Consider the following 18439-nt stretch of genomic DNA (forward strand, 5'->3'; position numbering starts at 1 on the left):
TGGTAGGGTATAAATCCAAACTCATTTTCTTCTTCTTCTAGACAATCCCATGAATGCTGACTCAGTAAAACCGACACCCAGTGACACAATCTCCCCTATTTTGGTTACCGATGGGAATTTATAAAGTTCTTCTGTGCCTCTGCCATCCAAGGAAATCGGTTGCTCTTCTGATTGAGCATGAGATTAATTCCAAGATGAGGAATTGCAATGACTCCTCAAATACACAATATGCCCTCCTGAAAAGTTGGAATCATGTTGACTGCAAGAAGAATTAGAATTCCAGTGTTGAAGACGATCAGCATTGGGTGGTGGGACTGGATCCACTTCATCAACATCTCAGCCCTGACTGGTTTTGGTGACTTCCAGAACATCACTGGTTAGAGAATCCCACAGGTAGACCAAAGACATACTTCATGAACTACCAATTGAAGTCTCTTGGAACCAAGAGGAGCAGGTCCTCAGATAGGGCTTTTTCTCAACTGGTAGAACACGATGACTGTGTGATCTCAGCTTGACACCCAAAGCTTGAAGTTGGAGAAGGAACTGTTATCCTTGTTAGATGATCTACAGGAGCTACTCCTACTCCAATAAACAGACAGCGATGTTTGACACCCATCTTCCTGAATCCACCCCAGACTAGGCCCTTGAAGGGAAGATGGCAATTTCCTTGGTTGAGAATGGGATTAATGCCAGCAAACTTGGATTGAAGTCTTGTGGTGAGAAGGACGAACCCTCTCTGCTGGTTTGGACCTCTTCTTGGCCTTTGACAAAGGTAGATGGTTGAGCCAAAGCTACTGGGGGCTTTAGAAGACTTAACTCTGGAATGGATGGAAGTGTCTGGAGCCAAGGTACATTCATACAGGATTGCCTTCAACCTGGATGCCCTGATATGGCATGCCTTTGGGGTGAGTTGAGAACATGCCTTACAAGAGGCAGGAATATATCTTCACCTGAGGTACAAAAACCAATTGGAATGGCCAACGTTCTTGGCCATCTTGAGTCTGCACTTGGAGCATTTTTTGAATAAAGGTGATCCCTTCTTTTCCATACCAAAGCTGAGAGAGAAGCAATAACTAGGTAGACAAAAGCAGGAACACAAGAGAACACATCCTCTCAACATTGCGGCAACAAGAGAACGGAGGGGATTGTTCCCTCCCCCTCTGTCCTTGGCCTGTTTTGGTGGGAAGCTTTCCTGCCTTCAGCTCAACGGCAGGGGGAGGGAGTGCTCTGGAGATGCAGGAATGCAGAGAACAATGTCATTATTACCCGTAGGCGTATGCATGCACAGCCCCATGTGGGACTGCACATAAGACCACAAAGATGAACATGTGGGAAATCATGGCAGACCTCTTGCTTCTGCTTAGCACAGTCGTAATGCACAAGAAAGGCACCGCTTTGCAATCAGCAAGGGACTGGAAACCAAAAGATGAGTAATAGCCTGAAAAGTAGTGCCAAATTTTTGAAGAGTTTAAATAAATAAATGTTGTAAGGTATGTGCTTTTGCTAAAGTCAAAGTAAAACCCAATTCAATACTGTACAGGAGATCCAGTACTCAACCTCAACCTAGAGATTGCAGTAAACACTAAAATTACTATATAATGTTACAGCCATCTTATTTTTATTTATTAACATTTACCTTGATAATATTCTGAAGGACTCTTTCATTTACCACAGCTTTGTGGCAAGCTGTCTTTTGGTATAGGTCTACCACAACTTCTAAAGATCTCTCGGCAAATGGTACATAATTCAATGCTACCCATTCCGCCTAGAAAGAAAACAGTGGAATGTCATTGTCTACAGAGAAACAGATGTATGAGTAAAAACAAATCTTGCACTAGACCCATTTTTATGGCATGCAAAATTTTCAAAAAATTCCACAAGGACAAATATGTGATCCAAGTTAAAAAACCAACTGAAACACCAAACCCACATACCTACAGCTCTGTGACTAGGAGTGGCTGATTTATATATAGTAAAATTTAAGCAAGTGAAACTTTGCAATTGATGCAGCAAGAATACTAAGCACAATCTTTAAGGAATTTTAACTCACCGGTGCAAACAGTTGTATCTATTGTGATTCCATTGTGTTGCGTAATAAATAGAATAAGAAAAATTAATACATGTATGCATATTACCCATTAAAATTCTGATGACTATTTCTCCTGTTTGACTATGATTAGTATGGGAATACATTCTAAAGCAATGGTATCATGCTCCATATTCACATAACAGAAGAAGAGCAAAATGAGATATTTTAATTAAAAATTGAGTTTAAGCTCATTAAGATAACTTTGTTAGGCTGATGTCTATTAATTTAGTGGGATGTTCATCACACGCATTTGCTTTCTGTTTTAGTAGATTGTAAATGTCAAAATGGGAAGCTTTGTTGCTTTTTTAAAAAAGGAAAAGAGCTGGAAATGTGATTTCCCCTCCATAAAATATACGTTTATTGGTTAATTATGCAAGTCATAAAAATGTGTTCATATTCAGTATAGAATTTAAAATAATGCATGCAATACTAACAAGTTCAGCAGTAAATTAATAAAAAACTCTAGAACATTTAAACAACACTCCTCTCACCTGATTGTATTTTGCATTTGCAATGTGCTTTGTTTCTAGTTGTCCATATTGCGGTGGTTTACAGGAAAATTCAACAAACGCTAGCAGTTGATCAAAGATAGCAGGATACATTATCTGCATGCTTTCTGAACCAACACATATGGCCTAAAAAAAAGTTTTTAAAAAAATATTTCTTGAAATTTAGGTATGCATTTTATTCAGTCCTTGTAAAAAATATAGCATAAGCTCACTAGTGCAAATTTTGGCAACAAGTTTTTGGTCCCATATTGTTGCTGAAAGTTTACTTTTGGTTGCAACAACTGTATTATTGAGAATATGGTAACACAACCCCTTGTCATAAATTGAAATGATAATTTTTGTAGTGAATCAAAATACTCTGGGCATTAATTTTCTGAGGCTCAAATGAAACAGGAAACAAACAACTGAAGCATACCACATGCAACTGTGAAGCGGCTACACCTGCTGCACTGCAATATAGCACTGTGAAGCAGCTACCCATGTAAAAGCACTTTTGGATCCAATCCAGTGGTCTAGCTTTCACTTAATATTTCTTAGTTTACATCTAACCCCAAGGTTTACAATTTCAGATATTCTTCTTTAATGTTTTTAGTGACTGACTTTCTCCTATTTTGGAGACACTGCACAAAAACAATTCAGTGACAAACAACACAATGAATGGAAGAAGGAACAATTCTAATAAAATTCCGACATTATGAACGTTGATGTTCATGATATACATAATTCATGGTTGTCAAACATTGTGAAGCATTATAATTTCTGTACGTTTACTGAACAGTTACAGAAATTAATTCAAATAGGCTAATAAAAAGTAGCTCAGGCATAATAATAGAAAATGCAGATCAACTGCTCAAGTCAACTGTGAATCAAAACAGGTCATTACTAGCAACCTTTAAAGCAAAGTTCCAGCTGCATGGTACCAATTGACCTCTCCCTCCCCCACAGCTTTACCATTAGATTTGGAAGAAAAAAAATGATGTGGCAGTGAGTTCAACTGCTGCAACTATGAAAGGAACAAGGTCTGAACTACGAATTTTAGCCGTGTGACTAAGACTTAGCATTAATAGATAATCATAGTTCTCACAGAACTCATGAACCTGCCAAACATTTAGTCAGGCTACTGGTCTATCAAGGCGAGTCTTGCCTATTCCAACTAGTGATGCTCTCCAGAGACACAGGCAGAAGTGTATCACATTACCAACTGTTGAATCCTTTTCACTGGAGTTTCTATTTGAAAAGCAGATGACCTACCATCTGCAATCCCTAGAGGGGTAAGAACTAATAATTTTATTGGTAAATTTCAGGTTCGGGCTTTAAAAACTCAGAATTTTTCAGTAAATCCAAATAATTTAGTTGCTCCTGCCATGGCTTCTCAAATTCGTGTTGGCTTGAGAAGCCAAGGCAGGGAGAACTGCAACTGAATGATGGACTTGGCTGCATCAAGCACAGCATTCAGTTCTGTCCTACCCGCCACCCTCCAGTCACCACTGTTTCCCAAGCCCTGAAAGCCTTGGGAAGCAGAAGCTGAGAGGAGAACTGAATGCTGCACTCCGCTTGCCAAGCACAGCATTCAGTTCTGACCCATCCCCTTGCAGTTCCCAAGCCTTGGAGGACTTGGAAAGTGGCGAACCAGGGAGAAATTAATGCTGTACTCAGCTGCACTGAGCACAGCATTCAGTGATCCCTACCCACCCACCACCCGCTCCAAAAGCTAGTAAAGTCATTTGTGTTCAGCTTCATTGGCTCCCAGTTTATTTGCCTCTGCTTTTTTCTCCAGGGTTTTTTTTGGTGCTTACTAAATCCCCACTCCTATGCACAACTTTTCATTCATTTTTATTTTGAACAGCTGCTTAGCATTTATCAAAGTGCAAATACTAAGGATGAAAGATCAGATGAGAATTCAGAACATCTACTCCACAGGGTAGGGTTGCCATTATACTTGACTAGGTCAATATAACACATTATTACATGACATTAACGGTTTGGAAGTGGAGCAATGCCAGCAGTGGTATAGCAAGTGCAGTGAGGATAAGTAGGTGGACCTGAGTACATAGCAGGGGCACAGCAAAGCTTAGACTAGTAGGTCCACCTACTTGCTTAGAGATCAATGCTGTCCTTAATGGTGGCACAGTGTAATGAAGCAACAAGGGACAGCTAAGCATGATTTAAGAAAATTAAGCAATGACACTTTAATTAAAACTGACATCTTCCACTGGTTTTCATGTGAACTGCACATGACTCGATAGATTTGTCCACCGATGCTTTGATGAACTATTTAGGTCATGTTCTCTCTCATTATTTCACCTACAGGCTGTCAACATCAGCACTTCCTTGTAGAGTATTGTATCTTTGTGTGTTAAAAGGAAGTGCTGACGTCGACATCCTGTAGGTCATAGGTGTCAAACTTGCGGCCCTCCAGATGTTATGGACTATTTTTATTTATTTATTTTTATTAAATTATTTAAATTTATTTATATTAAATTTATTTATATTAAATTTTTAAACCGCCCACCCCCGAAGGGTTCTGGGTGGTGTATACCAGGCCAAAACAGTATTTCACACAGTGGCCAAAGACAACAAAGACAAAGGCATCATGCTGGCAGGGGATGATGGGAACTGTAGTCCATAACATCTGGAGGGCCACGAGTTTGACATTTGTGCTGTAGGTGAAATAATGAGAGAGCATGACCTAATAAGGAGAGAGAACATGACCCTCCCTTGCATGCCAACCCTCACTCACTCCACTCCTTTGCATGCCACCCCTCCCCCTCTTTCCCCTCCCTCCGCTAGGGTGGGTGGGCCATATCCAGATGCCGGGCCCCCTTCCTTGCATGCCACCCCTCACTCACTCCCCTCCTTTGCATGCCACCCCTCCCCCTCTCTCCCTTCCCCCTCCCTCCACTAGGGTGGGTGGGACATGTCCAGATGCCAGGCCCCCTCCCTTGCATGCTGCCCCTCACTCCCTCCCCTCCCCTTGCATGCCACCCCTGCAATTAATTTCTACAATCCTATAATATATTTTATTTACATATCAGTGTAATCTGCTGATGCAGGCCATTTGAACAGAAAGAAGTAGGTAGCAGTCTTGAAGAAACAGAAGGGAAAAAACATGACAGAAAAACAGAAAGCAGCAGTACTCCATTAAGTCCAAGTGTTGCTGCCTTTCACTCCAGGATCCCTATAAACGTCTAGAACCTTATTAGGCCCCAGAACATGGGGAAACGGAACCAGAATATAGATGTCAAAAAGCCACAGGGAGAAGCAACCCTGATCAGTCTGATGAGGGAAACCCCCTGCCCCACTAAAATAGACAAAATGTAAAGTAAGGTTTCCAGCTACCTTTTGCAAGAAGGTTCACCTTAAAGCCAAACATCCTAACTAGCCCAGACCATGTCAGATTCTGGACACATTAAAAATGGTCAGTGCTTTTAACCAGAGGAAGGCAAATATTATACAGATGACTTTAAGGGATTATTAGGTCAATAATTAGCACATTAACTGACCAGGACAAAATAAAGACATGATGGGAACAATATGGTGAAGAACTATACAGAAAAGATGAAAGGATGACAGATTCCTTTCAATCAGAATCTTTTGAAGAAGATCCAACAGTTCTAGAAAGTGAAATGAAAGGTGCAATAAGAGTAATTGGGAGAAACAAATCACCAGGGGAAAAGGGATATCAGTATAGGTATTTCAAGACATAGAAACAGTCCCTCAAAATCTTGATAAGAATATGCGAACAAATATAGAAAACAAAACAATGTCCCACAGACTGGGAACACTCAATCTACATTCCAATTCCAAAACACTAGACATCAAAGATTGTAGTAACTATTGGACCATCACATCAATTTCTCATGCAAGTAAAGTGATGTTCAAAATCATCCAACAAAGACTGTTACCATATACAGAATGAGAAATGCCAGATGTTCAAGAAGGATTCAGAAAAGGAAGAGGCATTAGAGAAAATATTGCAAATTTATGTAGGTAACTCGAGTATACAAGAGAATTCCAATAGAAAATGAGCTTGTATTTCATAGATTACATCAAAACTTCCAATTGTAGATCATGAGAAGTTATGATTGGTTTTAAAATAAACAAGTGAACTACAACATCTGATTGTTTTGATGTACAATATGTACTCTGGAAAAGAGGTTACTACTAGGACAGAATATAGAGAAACAGAATGGTTTCCAATTAGCAAAGATGTCATACAAGCATGAACTTTATTTCTTTGTCTCTTCAATCTATCTGTAGAACATATAATAAGGAAAATTGGATTAGATTCAGATGAAGGTGGAGTGAAAACTGGAGGAAGGAATATTAACTGAGATATACAGATGATACCACATTAATGGTAGAAAATAATGAAAACTTGAAACAACTACTGATGAAAGTCAAAGCAAAGAGTGCCAAAGCAGGATTACAATGGTACATTAAGAAAACAAAAATAATGACTACTGGGGAATTATACAACTTTAAGGTTGACAATGAAGAAACTGAAATTGTTCAAGATTCGCTATTCCTTGAGTCCATCGTCAACCAAAGGGGAGACTGCAACCAAGAAATCAGAACAAGACTTATACTGGGAAGGGCAGCCATGAAGAACTTTCAAAAGATTCTTAAGTGTAAGGATGCCTCTTCCAAAGTCTCTCTCTAGATTACCTGGTACTACAGCTTCTGCCAGCATCCCCCCTCCATGTTTCAACATCTCTAGAATAACTTTGCTTCTCAGATTCCTAATCTTTCTCTTTGCTTTGTTTTTCCCCATCTCATTTAGTCTTCTTCAGATATATGCACACACACACACACACACATATATATAACTCTCTCTTGGACTAGCCATTAATGAGATCTAGTAATTGCTTAGAAATGCCTGAGGACTTGCCAAAATAAATATTGCCTTCAATCTATCTAGCAAAAGTTAATTTTTTTAGAATAGTTGTCTTATTGAAAAGAATAAATATGGTGAAGATGCTATGTCATCTGTGATCTGTGATCAGGTCCCAAAAGGATCAGAATTGAATGTGCATGTGTGAAAGGCTTCACTGTGAACCCCTCCCCCCATATGTAACAACTATTCCATTTATATATTTATTTAAGGTGCATTTTCCCCTTATGTTTTTCCACATGTGATCTTAAGGTAGCTTGATGTCTACTAATATTTAGGGGGATTATATATAATAGTTTTAAAAGATGAAGTTGAGAAAATATTTAAATTGTATTATTACCTTTTGTAAGACATCTAAAGCTGTAAGAACTGCTTCTTGTAAACTTGTTAGAACTGCTTCAGTATATGATGGCAGGATGAAGGGGGATGCATCTGAACTTATTGGAACTGAGACTGCACCATGTAGAATGACACCCAGTTTTTGGAGGTCATCCATACTGAAACCAGTTTTAATGTGCTGATAAAGGGCTGGAAATATCTGTATTAAAGCTGTAAGAAAAGGCTGGCTAGGAATAAAAGTCATTTTATCACAAGAAACTGGAGCCTTTGTGCTTTCGGAACCAATCCTAAACCAGCTGTTCCAGGCAGCCCACCAAAGATTCAAGTCTTCAATTTCATCCATTACCACTGGAGGCTCAGTTGCATTGTATCTTCCAATTCTTTCTCCTATAGAATCAGTTCTCATAAAAGATCTTCCAAAGCCAGTGGCAGTCACAGTTCCTATGAGAACAGGCACAGGCACATTAATAGCAGGCGGTGTATCAGGTTTATCAGTTTCCCTAATAGGGGACACAATTTGTAAGATTTCCTGAAAGCTTTTCAAAGCAGCCAGAGAAACTTCATTATTTTTGCTCAGTGCAGCTGACTGAATGTGATCAAGAAGAACATCCCACGCTTGAGAAAAATCTCCTATTGGGGAAAGAAAAAAGATCAGTCAGACACCTGTTCCTTCTTGCCCCATGCATGTGCTGTCTTTATGCACTATATAATAATGCACTATATTATGCACTATATAATAATGGTATAGCATAATAAAACAGATCAATCGCCGGACAGATATGAGGGCAGAAGTTCTGTATCATATGTATACATCTCAACTTACCTACGATTACAAAGTAATAGTTATATATTTAAAGTTCTGATTCTTATCAACCAGTGTGCTTTATCAGGTTTTAAGAGGAGAAAAACAAGAGTTATACTCTGCTTTTCTATGCTGCAAGGAGTCTCAAAGCAGTTCACAACTCCCTCCCTTCCCCTCTCCACAACAGACACCTAGGCGGATTCCGCATGGACCAAAAAGAGTGGTGTGAAAACAGTGTAAAATGGTTTAAACTGGTGTAAAAGGATTCACACCGGTTTCACACCACTGTTTTTGGCCCATGTGGAATCCGCCCTAGTTAGGTAGGTGGGGCTGAGGGAGTTCTGAGAGAATTGGGACTAACCAAGGTTACCCAGAAGGCTTCATGTGGAGGAGCAGGAGAACAAATCCAGTTCACCAGATTAGAGCCTGTTGCTCATGTGGAAGAAAGGAGAATCAATTCTGGTTCTCCAGATTAGAGTCCACCACGCTTAACCACTCCACTATGCCAATGGTGGATCCAATTTTGTTAGCAGAAGTATAACCAGCTATTTTTAATACTTAAAAAATACACAATTACCTAAAGATTGCAACAGGTATCTCCTTGTGTTGAATATTCTAGCTACTCCAGCCAATGTTAATACCCATGTCTCAGCCCATTGTTTCTCTGCTGTATCTCTTGAATGATGGATGAGGATATTGCCACCACCAGATTCAATCTTCTCTTTGTCAGCAGTTGTAGAAGATTCCCGCACTCGATCCAGCAAATGAAAGAGAACCTATACGGTTACACAAACCAGCACTTTTCATTCTAGACATGTATCACAACTGAAAGCTTAAACAATAAAAAGATAAAAATACTGCTCCGTTTCCTCCTCTTTCTACTGATAAATCTATCTAATTTATTTCTGTGTTTGATGGAGAATTAGCGTGGAATAATACCTTGAACTTACTGTGAGGGTGTCTTTTCTTCAGTGGAATGAAGTCATCCATGAACTGGTTAGGTCACATCCCCTTTGCTGCAGGCAGGGCTATGCAAATTTTCTACATGATCCCCTAGTTTTTAGATTCTAGGGGGCTGGCCCTTTCAGTTGTCCAAGAACTTTGTTGATTCCTGTGTTGTTTTGAAATACATGTACCAAAAAAGAGAAAAAGACTACTTTTTCTTCCCCTCCTTTTTGTGGTGGGAAGTGGATGACTTCACCCAATGGTAAGTCCAAGATGTTGTTCTACTGCAGTGGAGTGAAGTTTGGTTATGTACCAGGGCTATATACAGGGCAGGTCTGGTTATGTACCAGGGTTATATACAGGGCAGGTCTAATAAGAATTAACTTATTTCATACCTTGCAATATATGGTAGTACTTGTTGGAGGACCCTTCTTCTGAATGTTGCCTTTACTGAATTGATCTGCTTTACGTAGTGCTTTACGAAAGTGGAAATAATAGACCAAGTTGCTGCCTGACAGATTTCTTCTACCAGAGCTCAGATCCCCAATAGCACTCAAGTGGCTTGATACTTTGGTGGAATGATCATATATTATTTCTGGGCAGTTTTGTTCATGAGATTTGTAAGCATGTTTTATACACAGTTTGATCCAAATAAGAATAATAATAATAAATAAAGGTTTTGGAGGTTTTTTCTCCCAGCCTGTTATGGCCATATAATACAAACAGAGAATCTGACTTATAAAACTCTCTTGTTCTTTCTAGGTAGTTTTTTAAAGATCTTTTTTGGAAAGTTTCCTGACTCCTTTGGACTGGTATTCCTGGTCCTCTTGCTCTGTAAAAACAGCTGCTGAAAGGATTTCCAAAGCTTTCTAGCAGATGTGGGACGCCCCTCCTCCTCCTGACACTTTCTCGCCAAAACAATCACATGATCAGGAGAAGAGGTGGTACTCCCCCAGTTCTCTCCATGCTGCCGCTAGAGACCATAAGAAACTAAGGTTCCAGAGAATTCACAGCAGGGCAGGAGGGAGGGATATGTGCCTGAACAAAAGACCACTCAATGAACAACAGTTACAGGTAAGTGGAACACTGTTTTACATCTTGGTGGCTTCTGTGAAGTCCTACATTGGGAGATTAGGAAGCTCATTGAGTTAAGGATGTGGGTGTGACACTCTCAATGGAAGAGCCCATGACAGTTGCTTAGCATGCCATATCAACATTCACCCAGAACTGTCTTAAAACAGAGCAGGGAGTTCTCTAACTGTCCCTACTGAAATACATGCAGGAACATGGCAAAGAAAAACAGACCTCTGTTGGATAGAGGTGTGATATGAAAAGTGGCATTGATCAGTCATACACTCTGGACAGATTTGCCCTGCCTGTAGCGAAGGGGGCATGAGCTAACCAGTCATGGATGGCAGAGCTGTACTGCCTATAGAAGAGTCCAATTTACTTCTCCTTTCTACCATGCTTCCCCTTTCCACCATCACCATTAAATCTGACTTTCACTCTTACAGCTTATTTAATAGCTATGGTTGGGATGCTGGGTACAACTTTTCAAAGTAAAATTTATTAATTGATGTATGTAAAGTTTATTAATGGAAGCAGAATTTTATGAACAATGCTGCGGTAAATGGAAGAAAAAAGATGAACTTTGGTGAGGTGAGGTGAGAAAACAAACAATGCCATGTGAGGCAGGGAGACAGAACCACATATAAGGCAAATAATTAAGAACTAGACCCATGTTGAAGCTGCAATTACAAGTCATGGATTGAAAACCATTGAATTCTTAACAAAACCAAACAACTAAAACATTTACGTGTACCATAAAATAGGGTTAATTATCATTGCAATAAATTATATATGGAGTTAGTCTACCTTAAATGGAAAAACACATTTTAAAGAAAAACATTTCTATTAAAACAACTTCCTTATAAAATAGGCTTTTGGTTTCATACCTTCCATATAACAGTGTGCCAAGTTGAGTGCTGCAGTAAAGTTCCATGGGCACCAACTGTAGAGAACAATGTCTGCCCGGCACTTTTTCTAACTGCAGGCCGTGGATCTACACAGAGTTCCCCCAACTTGGCATAGAGACACAGCCAGAGGCAATCAAATGGTGGTGCTGGATGGAAGGGGCGGTTCAGTGTGACTCCCTTTTCTTCTGCTTGCTTCTGTAGCACTGCTTCCTCTTTGTTCAGCTCCTTCTCAATGATTTCGCCTCTTTGGAAGAAGTAGTCTGAAATATTCCACTACAAACAAACAAACAAATAGCTCCTTCTGCAAATCACTTTAGAGCGTATAGAACATGTTTTCTTTTTAGCGAGCATCTGATGGCTGCAGATTTTAATCTACAGTTGATTCCATGTTTCATTGCAAGTGTTGATGTCTGATTTGCTTTTGACAGATACGTTGCCTCGGCTCTTTAATTATATTTCACTTATGGCGTAACAAAGCAACAGCCTTAAATAAACAAAGACTTTTCTGAGCTGATTGCTGCCTACACCTGTTTATTAGGTGGTTCTTCTTATTGCAGATCATAAGACCACAAAAAGCATTCCTGTGTATTCTTATTTTTCCTAAACAATTTAAAAAAACAAAAACTCTGCAAGTAAACATGGGCTACAATGTGAATTCAATTGTATGCATACTTTGGTGAAATTTTGAACTGTGTAAAATAATGTTTAAACTGTGCTTTTCAGATTCAGAAACCTTTATTAGGCATGTACGACATAGGGACAAAGAAGAGTAAATCCAGTAAAGAACAGTGAAAGTAATGCGAATAGAAGCCAAGGGAACCTAGTTCAAAACGCGCAGCAAAAATTTGGCCAAGGTTTCAGTTATTTCAACCTCAGATTGTTGAGCAAAAAAGTCATTTTTGCATTGAGAGGAAGATCCAAGATGTGTTCAAGGGAGACAATATAAGAAGGGCGGAAAGAGCAGTGTCTGTGCTTTTCAGCGTCTCCTAAGTATTTTTTATTCTGAATGGATGTCTTGATGCAAATTTTAATAAGTACAGTCAACAGAAAGTTAAGCTTGATTAAATCACATTGAATTCAATCACACATAACATTTCTTTCCTTCTTTCAAGATCCTTTGTTCTAATAATCTTTAAGAAAAATATGGTGGACTGTCAACATAATCCTTGGGTCTCTATTCACCAACTAATAAGGGACTATATTATCTTTTAATACAGTAAAAGGTAGTTTGTCAAAATAGGGACAATCTAAAGATTGCAATACAAGTTATAGTGTGGGCATTCCAATAACATATGGGATAGTCAGCCTATCTGAATAAGGACAGTTACAATATCTCCCATAAACCTCCTTTGGATCATGACTTGGTGCTATTACACCTAGCCAGTAAATACTCAATTAATGCAAACAACAAACTCTATGTTACCCTTATCGACTTAAAGGCTGCCTTCAACTCTGTGCTGAGAGCATTATTCTGGGCAAAAGTGGCTGCCCTCAACGTTGATGCCGGACTTCTTTTCTTGATCAGGTAACTATAAACAAATACCAGCTGCCGGATCAAGTGCTCCCATGAAGGCCTTTTGATTGACAGTATTTCCATTTCCAAAGGGGTCAAACAAGGCTGTGTCCTGGCCCCCACCCTTTTCAATCTTTTTAAAAGTGACTTCCCCTCTACTCTTTCAGCAGTGAGCAGCCATGTTCCAAAACTGGGTACTGCGTGGACTACTATGAATCCAACAGACTGGCAATTATGAAAAAACTAAGGTTTTGGTCTTCTCTAGGCATTTTAAGAAGTTTACATGGGCAATGAATAGCACCCAAATCGAACAGGTTAAGTGTTACAAGTATCTCGGCATTTTATTCTCCCATAACCTTTCATGGGCAGCCCATAGGAAGGCCACCCTCCTAGCCACATCTAATAGTATTTCTGCGTTACTACGCTTTTTCTACAGCTGTGGCCATTCCTTTATTCCTCCTGCCCTCAAATTTTTCAGTATCAAAGTTGCCTGAAGATTGCTTTATGGAGTCCCAATTTGGATTCAAGCTGTTAATCACTCTTTGAATTCCCTTCAATCCAATTTTTTTCATAAGACTGAACTCCTGAACTGTGTGCCCTATGCAGCCCCTTGCCTAGAGTTAGATCAAAACTCTTTGGAATCAGTCACTTGGCTGAGGGCTTTTATATTTTGGCTGCAAATTCATTTTCTCTCAGACTGTAACTCCCTGCTCCATCGCCTGCTCTCAGATACGCACTCCAACCCCTGGTTTTCCTTAATCAAAGAAAAAATTGCTTCTATTGGACTGCCAGTGGATTCACTCTGCCCTCTGTCCTACTCAGAAACTTATACAAAATTAAAGGGCCAACTACTGGATAGAGAGTTCTCTACCCTAATCACTGCAGCAAAGAAAACTTGCTCCCCCCTGTATTTTTCAATCCCATTTGAACAGGGCCACTTGGCACACTACCTGTATTGTTTAATAAACCCCATTCAAAGGAGAGCCATAATGCTTGCCAGGTTCAATGTTATGCCTTCCACCTTGTTACACGGCAGATTTAACAAGCAAGAAAAGTCCAATAGATTGTGACCATGTAATACTGGCTCAGTTGAATCTGTGGCCCACCAATTATTACACTGTCCCATAATTAAGAAAATCAGATCCAAGTATGTGAATCTTACTCCCTTACAATTACCTGATCTCCCCGATTTATTTAGATTACACTACTTGCTGGATAATCCTGATCCCTCCTTCTGTATGATACTGGCAGACTTTCTCCTGGAAATTATTAAATATCAGTAGATTTCTTTTTACTCAACATTTTACATTCTGTTTTGTGTATTTATGTTTTTTTATCAGTTTTTACTATTTATGCATTTATTTTATTACTCTTTTTGCCAATAAAGGATTGCTAAAAGAAAAGGACTTTTTAATCTGAAGCTGAATGGATTGTGTAAAAACAAAAATAAAAAAATCTCCCATATAAGACTGCAGAAAAAGCAGCATTCACATGTGCAAGCATAAATGTTTTCCAATAACAAGGGACTGTTAGATTTCTAATGTAAGCTGGGATATTTAGAGATGGAAGGATGCCAAAGAATTGGGTACAGAATACTATCTGAGTTACTATAACTGAACTAATATAATCTCGATCTTTTATACATTTCCTGATAGTTAGCAGAGATTTGCTTTTCCTGTACCTTAGTAAGTCATCCTTTGCTAGGTTGAAGTTAAATAATTTTATATCTATTTCTTGCATCCAGTGAGAAAAAAGCTGGTCTTGATTAACTTAATAAAGCTGTTTGTCCTCCGTTGAAAAGAAAACCTTTAAACCTATGTTTAAATGCTCGCAGCCATATTTTAGCTCCACCAGAGCCCTGGCCTAGTCCTAACAAATTACCCTGTAATTCGTTGCAAAAATTGTCACAAAGGATGATTCTAAATTCTCATTGGCTTGAAGAATCCATATTGAAACGCCACATAGGAGCTGTAGAACAATTTTCATGTGGAACATCTCCAGTCTCACTGGAATATATTTGCTCCCTCTTGGAAAATACAAATGTTCAATGATTGACACAGAGTTTAATTTTGTTTGCTATTACTTTGTGATTGGGATTGCCAATTAAGCTGAGAGTCAAAAATCATACCCATGTATGGAAATTTGAGAACTTGTTCTAATTGAATATTATCAATTCTCCAAAACACAGAGGTGGTATTACTGGCTTTTGAGAAACCCTAACATTTGATTTTCTGTTTATAACTGTGGCTAAAAGTTTTCAAAAAAGGCTTAGTGCTATGTAATGTGCTATCATTCACTCACTCTGTAATTCCTTTTATTTTGTACCACCATATACATACTGAAGTAATGACTGATTTTTCTCTATTGCAAAAAATTCTCTGACCACTCAAACAACTTCAAATTACTGGTAGGATTTATGATAAGTAAGTAAGAACTTCAAAGATTAGAATGTAAAAATATCACAGTGATTTAACAGCACTCACCAAGAGACCAATTGATGTTAAACTAATATTTAGTTCTTGATTATGAAGCCCAAAACTTCCAGCAACATCCACAACAATTTGCAGGCAAGTACACGGCATTGTTGGCAGAAAATCAGTCACAACCAATTGAAGGCACTGGAATGCAGTCCGTATTAAAGACTCTCTATCAAAAAATAAAAATATTTGGTTTCTTCCTCTGTGGTTATGAATTCTCACAATACCAAACAGAGTTATGTTGGTCAGACATACAAGAAACATGGCAGCCAAATGATGTCGAAATTCAGTGATGTCTGTAGAAAACGCCTTTGCTTACTACATATACCTGTCCCCCTGTTTTTACCAATGCCAATGTAAGTCACCAATGAAGCTCACCAGTAAAAGTGCTGTGCAGATAACTGGCAGATCTGTATAGTTAATAACCACAGAATAATTGCTTGTAGAAAATGATACAGGGTTGCCATGAGTTGGCTGCAACTTGATGGCACTTTAGACACATACACAGAAAACAGCTTCCTTGCTATTTTCAATAAATGCAATAAACATGTATTTATGAAGTTGATATAGTCAATTTACAGCCATAGACAATACTTAATATTTAATAATTAAACTAAAACTCTTTACAATCAGTTTTGAAATTCACAGGATAGCCAAGATGAATCCTACATGACAGCAGATTTAGAGCTCCATCCAAAGTGTGTGTGTGTGTGGGGGGGGGGATCCACTGTGGGAGTGGAATGCCTGTTGTGCTGGTGGATTCACCCTCCCCGGGGTGATCCTGGTGGAAGGGTGATTTTGTCAATGAGCAGCATCCCTGTTCCCAAGTCAACTCTGTCAGCGCAGCGGGGGCAGTCTGGGGGCAAGGCTGGGGAAAGGGCCAACTTCAGTTGGTTCTCTCCAGACCATTTTCCAGTGTAAATGGTGGCTTAAATCTGAACAGCCCCATAGAGACTGCTTAGTGGTAGGGAGGCTTTTGCACTTTTGCAGCTTCCCCATGCTGCTGGAAAGCCCCTAGGGGAGTGGTGGAGTGGCACAGATACAGCACCATGAGCCAGGCACTCGGCCTTAAATGGGGCTGATAGAATTGTATGGATTAGAGTTACATAAAACTTTGGTTACCCTGGAAAAGAGGCAACAATATTTATTTCATAGTTAATGATACATAAATGCAGTATTAGAAGCAATAATAAAATATCAGTAGCTAACATTAATTTTTAAAAACTGATAAATTTTTCATTAGTAAAAGCAACACTCTCACAAAGTTGTCTGAAGATCAGTGATGAGGGTTACTATTAAGATTCGGAACTTAATTTTGATGACTCACCCTTGATCATTTCTGATTGCTCCCATAACTCCAAGTACCAAGGGCCAGCCAGACCCTAGACTGTCACCCTGGCTTTGCAAAATCTGTAGCACACATTCCAACTGCTTGAGTCTAATATCTGGGTGATTGATGTTTGATAGTTCTTTCAGCGGGTTTAACAGTAGTAACTGAAGCCTCTGGAAATAAAACGATAAAAAAGACATCAAGGCAGCAGAGGCTACGGATCCTGATGTGAGATATGATCCTATACAAGCTAGGAACTCTAATAAATTGCACCATTGTCCGGCATAGGGGAAGGACAGAAGATGACAACCTAACATTCTAATGGAAGTTTTCAGCTGGAATACGGCTGAGAAATGATGCCAACTTAACTATTAAGTAATCTTTTCCTCCCTATGTATTTAGGTCAGATGCTATCTCTTCATACTAGCAACTCTGTAACTTTTATTTCATGCCAGCATAGCTGAACTGCTTACTATCATAAAATCAGAAGCAACAGGGGATTCGGGTAGAGGATGCCTAATCACTAGGTCAATACAATATCTCTAATCTCTTACTGTCACTGTTCTGTGATTGCTATGATGAAGCTAATAGAAAAGTAAAAGAATAATAGTAATAACAACTTCTAGTAGGATGGGTAGTTCTCCAAGCGTTTAGAGGCAGAAGTGTAAATGAAGTCATTATCTCAACAGATTTCTAGAGTAATATTTGTCAGTCTTAGGGCTGAGAAACTGCTCTACATTAAACTCCTAATAACTGTCACTTTATTATACAAACATAAACTGATCAAACATGTGCAGCAATGGAGCAACTCTACTTTCCTGCAAGACAAAAGTTGTGATTTTCTGCACAAACAATTTTAAAATGCCCATCATGTATGCACCAGATCTGAAAATGATTGGTCAGCAGTAGGTCATTTTTTTTCTAGATATCAAGCCATAATATACTAATGTAAAACATTTAAGTACTATGGTCAGGGTTTAACATCTATCATCTTTCAGCTTTTAAAAGCCATACAAAAGGGTGCTTTAAATCTGGCCTTGCTATCCTCACCTCTGTAAATTCCCCTTTTACTATTAAGGAACTCCAAACTTTTGAACAGTGGGCTCAGTCGTTGTTGTTAAGTGGGGAATTTCGTACTTTACTAATTATAAATTTATATTTTCCCCCTTGTCTTGAGTTCTCAGAGAATGACCAACTCTGGTCAGGTTTATATAATTATGTTGATAACATTCTTCTTCAAAGTACTATGGGTGTGGCAACACTCCAACACCACATGTTCCAGAGCTTGTTACTAGTCATACAACTGACAGTTTCACATGTAACAATATTATCTTTTGTTGATAAGGAAATGAGCCTAGGGGACAATCAAACTCATACATGCTCTTGCCAGGGTAAACTGGTCATTTAACTTACAGGGATATTTTCCAGTGGGCCACTACCGCAGCAACTCTGCCAATGCCTCAGGGGTCACTTGACTCAGTCCCTTCAACAGCAATTGGTGTCTGCTCACTCCTTTTGCAGTGCTATCATTTTGTGGGATAAGGCAAATAGTGAGACACTGCTCA

General features: G+C 39.1%; 1 protein-coding gene across 4 annotated transcripts in view; it reads right to left on the reverse strand.

The window, feature by feature from the left end:
• The window catches only part of MON2 (MON2 homolog, regulator of endosome-to-Golgi trafficking), a 92657-nt gene that overhangs the window by 15252 nt on the left and 58966 nt on the right, over positions 1-18439 (reverse strand). For 2 of the 4 annotated variants that reach the window (XM_048501561.1, XM_048501562.1), the window contains 8 exons: positions 16872-17047; positions 15551-15713; positions 11534-11827; positions 9211-9409; positions 7833-8461; positions 2581-2724; positions 2051-2068; positions 1637-1765 (listed from right to left, as the gene is read on the reverse strand). In XM_048501561.1, the coding sequence (XP_048357518.1) occupies positions 1637-1765; positions 2051-2068; positions 2581-2724; positions 7833-8461; positions 9211-9409; positions 11534-11827; positions 15551-15713; positions 16872-17047 (1752 nt within the window). The remainder of the gene's footprint in view (positions 1-1636; positions 1766-2050; positions 2069-2580; positions 2725-7832; positions 8462-9210; positions 9410-11533; positions 11828-15550; positions 15714-16871; positions 17048-18439) is intronic. The other 2 variants (XM_048501563.1, XM_048501564.1) reach the window with 1 other exon arrangement.

The sequence above is a fragment of the Sphaerodactylus townsendi genome, linkage group LG06 (genome assembly GCF_021028975.2).
Source record: "Sphaerodactylus townsendi isolate TG3544 linkage group LG06, MPM_Stown_v2.3, whole genome shotgun sequence".
Taxonomy (NCBI): Eukaryota; Metazoa; Chordata; class Lepidosauria; order Squamata; family Sphaerodactylidae; genus Sphaerodactylus; species Sphaerodactylus townsendi.